General features: G+C 51.5%; 1 protein-coding gene across 1 annotated transcript; it reads left to right on the top strand.

Moving 5' to 3' along the window:
- Positions 1-613: 613 nt before the first annotated feature.
- Positions 614-1,459, top strand: LOC109222684. Its single transcript, XM_019387009.1, has 2 exons — positions 614-1,321; positions 1,398-1,459. The coding sequence occupies exons 1-2, from the start codon at positions 614-616 to the stop codon at positions 1,455-1,457; spliced, it is 768 nt and encodes a 255-aa protein (XP_019242554.1). The 3' UTR covers positions 1,458-1,459.
- The last annotated feature ends 1,184 nt before the right edge of the window (positions 1,460-2,643 follow it).

The raw sequence follows: 2,643 nt of genomic DNA on the forward strand, positions 1-2,643 counted from the left end.
CTGCCGGCGGTACGAGGTGACCTTAGGTCAGGTCCACCCCTCGATGTGGCGGATCGTATATCTCTTTCGGTTTTTTGTCGAGAGAGTCGAGGGCGATTTTCCCTTTACCCTCGACCATCTTCTTCGATTATACAGCCCTCGAATATTTCGAGGGGGATTAATAAAACTGGCCCGCCGGGCTAGCAAACCCCCATTCTCCAGCATCGATGAAGACAAAGATCGAGGCTGGATGAGCAGGTTTGTCCGGATCAGGACGTCCGACCTGATTCCGGCTGATTGCATGCCATTTCCGGAGAGGTGGAACCTCAAACGTAAGTATTTTCTCACTGTTCACCTTTTAGAGTGTGTTTTCCTGAAACCCCCTTTTCTTGTGCAGCGGTGACCCAAACTCCAGCTGCCATCAAGGATCTGGCCGGCTGGGTAAACAAGATAGTGGCCCAGCGGCCATATTCGGAGCGAAACTGGAAGGAAATCTCCAAAGGTCGGTGGGAGGCGAAAAACCATGGTAAGCCTTCTTTTTGACCGGTAGCGCACCAAGTTAACGCATTTTTTCTTGTATATCGGGAATGCATCATAACCCTCGTGTTTTGCAGGCATGCCCAAGGACGCGGAGATGAGGTCTTCAATACTATGCCCCCTTCCGGTTCCGGGAGAAAATAAAAGGCCCGGGGAGTCCGATACGGACGAGCCCCAAAGGAAGATTAAGCGGACAAAAAGGGCCGCCCGCAAACTAAAAAGCCAAATCGTCTTGTCCTCCGAGGAGGAGGACGACAAAGAGGATGACGATGAGGAGCAGCCGGAGCTCGTCCGCCATCGATCCATTCGACCGGACCCCGAGCCGGTGGTCGATCCAGCTGAGGCTCCTCCCGAGGACGTGAGGGTTGAGGATGCTAGTGAACCCTCGGCCCCTGCGCGGGCGTCCCCGGGTACCGATCACCCGGTTACGTCTCCCCCGTCTTCCTCGACTTGGGGGCAGCTGCCGGATGACATCCTGATGATGGGAGGTAGCTTCGAGACCTTTTTTGATGGGGTACCCTCCGCCAACACTTTCGGGCTCGAAACCCCCCGGAAAGACCCTCAGGCCGAATCAAGTGGGACTTCGGCCGTCGACAAGCTTGTCGATAGGTTTCCAGCTCCGAGCCTGGACCCGGACTGTAACAGGATAGTAACTTTTGCTATCCCCAAAGACGTCCGGGCTCTGGGGCCCCCGGTCGGGGTTGCAAGCTATCTTCATCACCTGATGACGGAGGAAGACCGGGCTGCAACCGAGGCTGTAGATTGGACATGCCTTTTCAACGAAGCCCAACAGGCGCAGCTCAAGGTACTTGCTTCTTCCTTTATTTCTAATATTTTTGCCTTGTGATTCAGTACTGACTCTTTAGACTTTTTCTTTGCAGGCATCGGTGCTATATCACTCGATGTTCCTCCGGATCAAGGACAAAATGGAGACGGAGTGAGAGGGGCGCCGGGTCCTTGAAGAAAAGCTGCTAGAAAGCCGGACCGGATTGGACCTTTTGAACAAAGAGCACGCGTCCTGTGCTATCCGGCTGGAGGAAGCGAAGAAAGAGCTTGGTTATAAGCTAAGGGGGGTGCAAGCCGAGCTTAATCGGGTTAACGAACTGGAAGCCCGGGTGCAACAGTTGGAGTCGGAGAAGACTTCCCTTCGGAAAGAGGTTGCGGACTTGACGTTGGCCAATGAGGCTCGAGTCCTTGAAATTGAGCTATGGACCAATCGATTTCAGGAAGCTGAGGCTAAAGTTTCCCAAGCCGAGGAGACTGCCAACGATCTGGTGGCCCAATATAGGGCCGATGCTGATGCGGCCAACCAGCAGTCAAGAATGTTAGCCGAATATGCGAAGTGTCAGGCCCGGCTTGAAGTTCTTACCGAACTCCAACGTCGCGGTTTCGATCTTGCATCGGACGTCACCAAAGCCGCCGAAGCTGAGGATGCTTCGAGAAGGGCGACGTTCCCCGAAGAATTAGAGGATGGCTCTGATTGACTCCGGGAATAGGCTATGCTTTATTTTGTTTTCCCCTCTTATGTAATTGCTCCGGTAGCGAGATTTTTTATGAAACATTGCCCTTTGCCATCTATTGCTCCTTTTTCAATCTTGTTATTACTTTGCCTTTTATCTTTTTGGAACGATGGTAGTCCTTTATGTTTTTCGAAGTAGTCTCCGAGTGAATGTATTCGAACTCAGGTGAACTTCGACCTTTGGGTTTTCTCAAGGCAGTCCCCGAGTGAGTTGATTCGAGCTCGGGTAAAAAATCAAACCTTACGTTTTTCAATATAGTCCTCGAACGAGTTTATTCGAGCCCGGGTGAAGTCTAACCCTTAGGTTTTTTCGAAGCAGTCCCCGAGTGAGTTTGGTCGAGCTCGGGTGTAATTCAAACCTTAGTCCTCGAGTGAGTGTATTCGAACTCGGGCAAAATTCAAACCTTAGATTTTCACAAGATAGTCCCCGAGTGAGTGGAATCGAACTCGGGCAGAAAATCCAAACTTTAGGTTTTTACAAGATAGTCCCCGAGTGAGTGGAATCGAACTCGGGCAGAAATCCAAACCTCAGGGTTTTACAAGACAGTCCCCGAGTGAGTGCATTTGAACTCAGGGAAGATTCAACCCTTAGGTCTTTTCAAGGTAGT

This window comes from Nicotiana attenuata, unplaced genomic scaffold, assembly GCF_001879085.1.
Source record: "Nicotiana attenuata strain UT unplaced genomic scaffold, NIATTr2, whole genome shotgun sequence".
NCBI classification, from domain to species: domain Eukaryota; kingdom Viridiplantae; phylum Streptophyta; class Magnoliopsida; order Solanales; family Solanaceae; genus Nicotiana; species Nicotiana attenuata.

What these genes read in the sequence shown, in the direction of transcription:
- LOC109222684 (XM_019387009.1), top strand. Translation starts at nt 614, where the DNA reads ATGAGGTCTTCAATACTATGCCCCCTTCCGGTTCCGGGAGAAAATAAA. An exon ending in CCCAACAGGCGCAGCTCAAG is followed by an intron (nt 1,322 to 1,397) that starts GTACTTGCTTCT and finishes TTTTCTTTGCAG; the next exon opens with GCATCGGTGCTATATCACTC.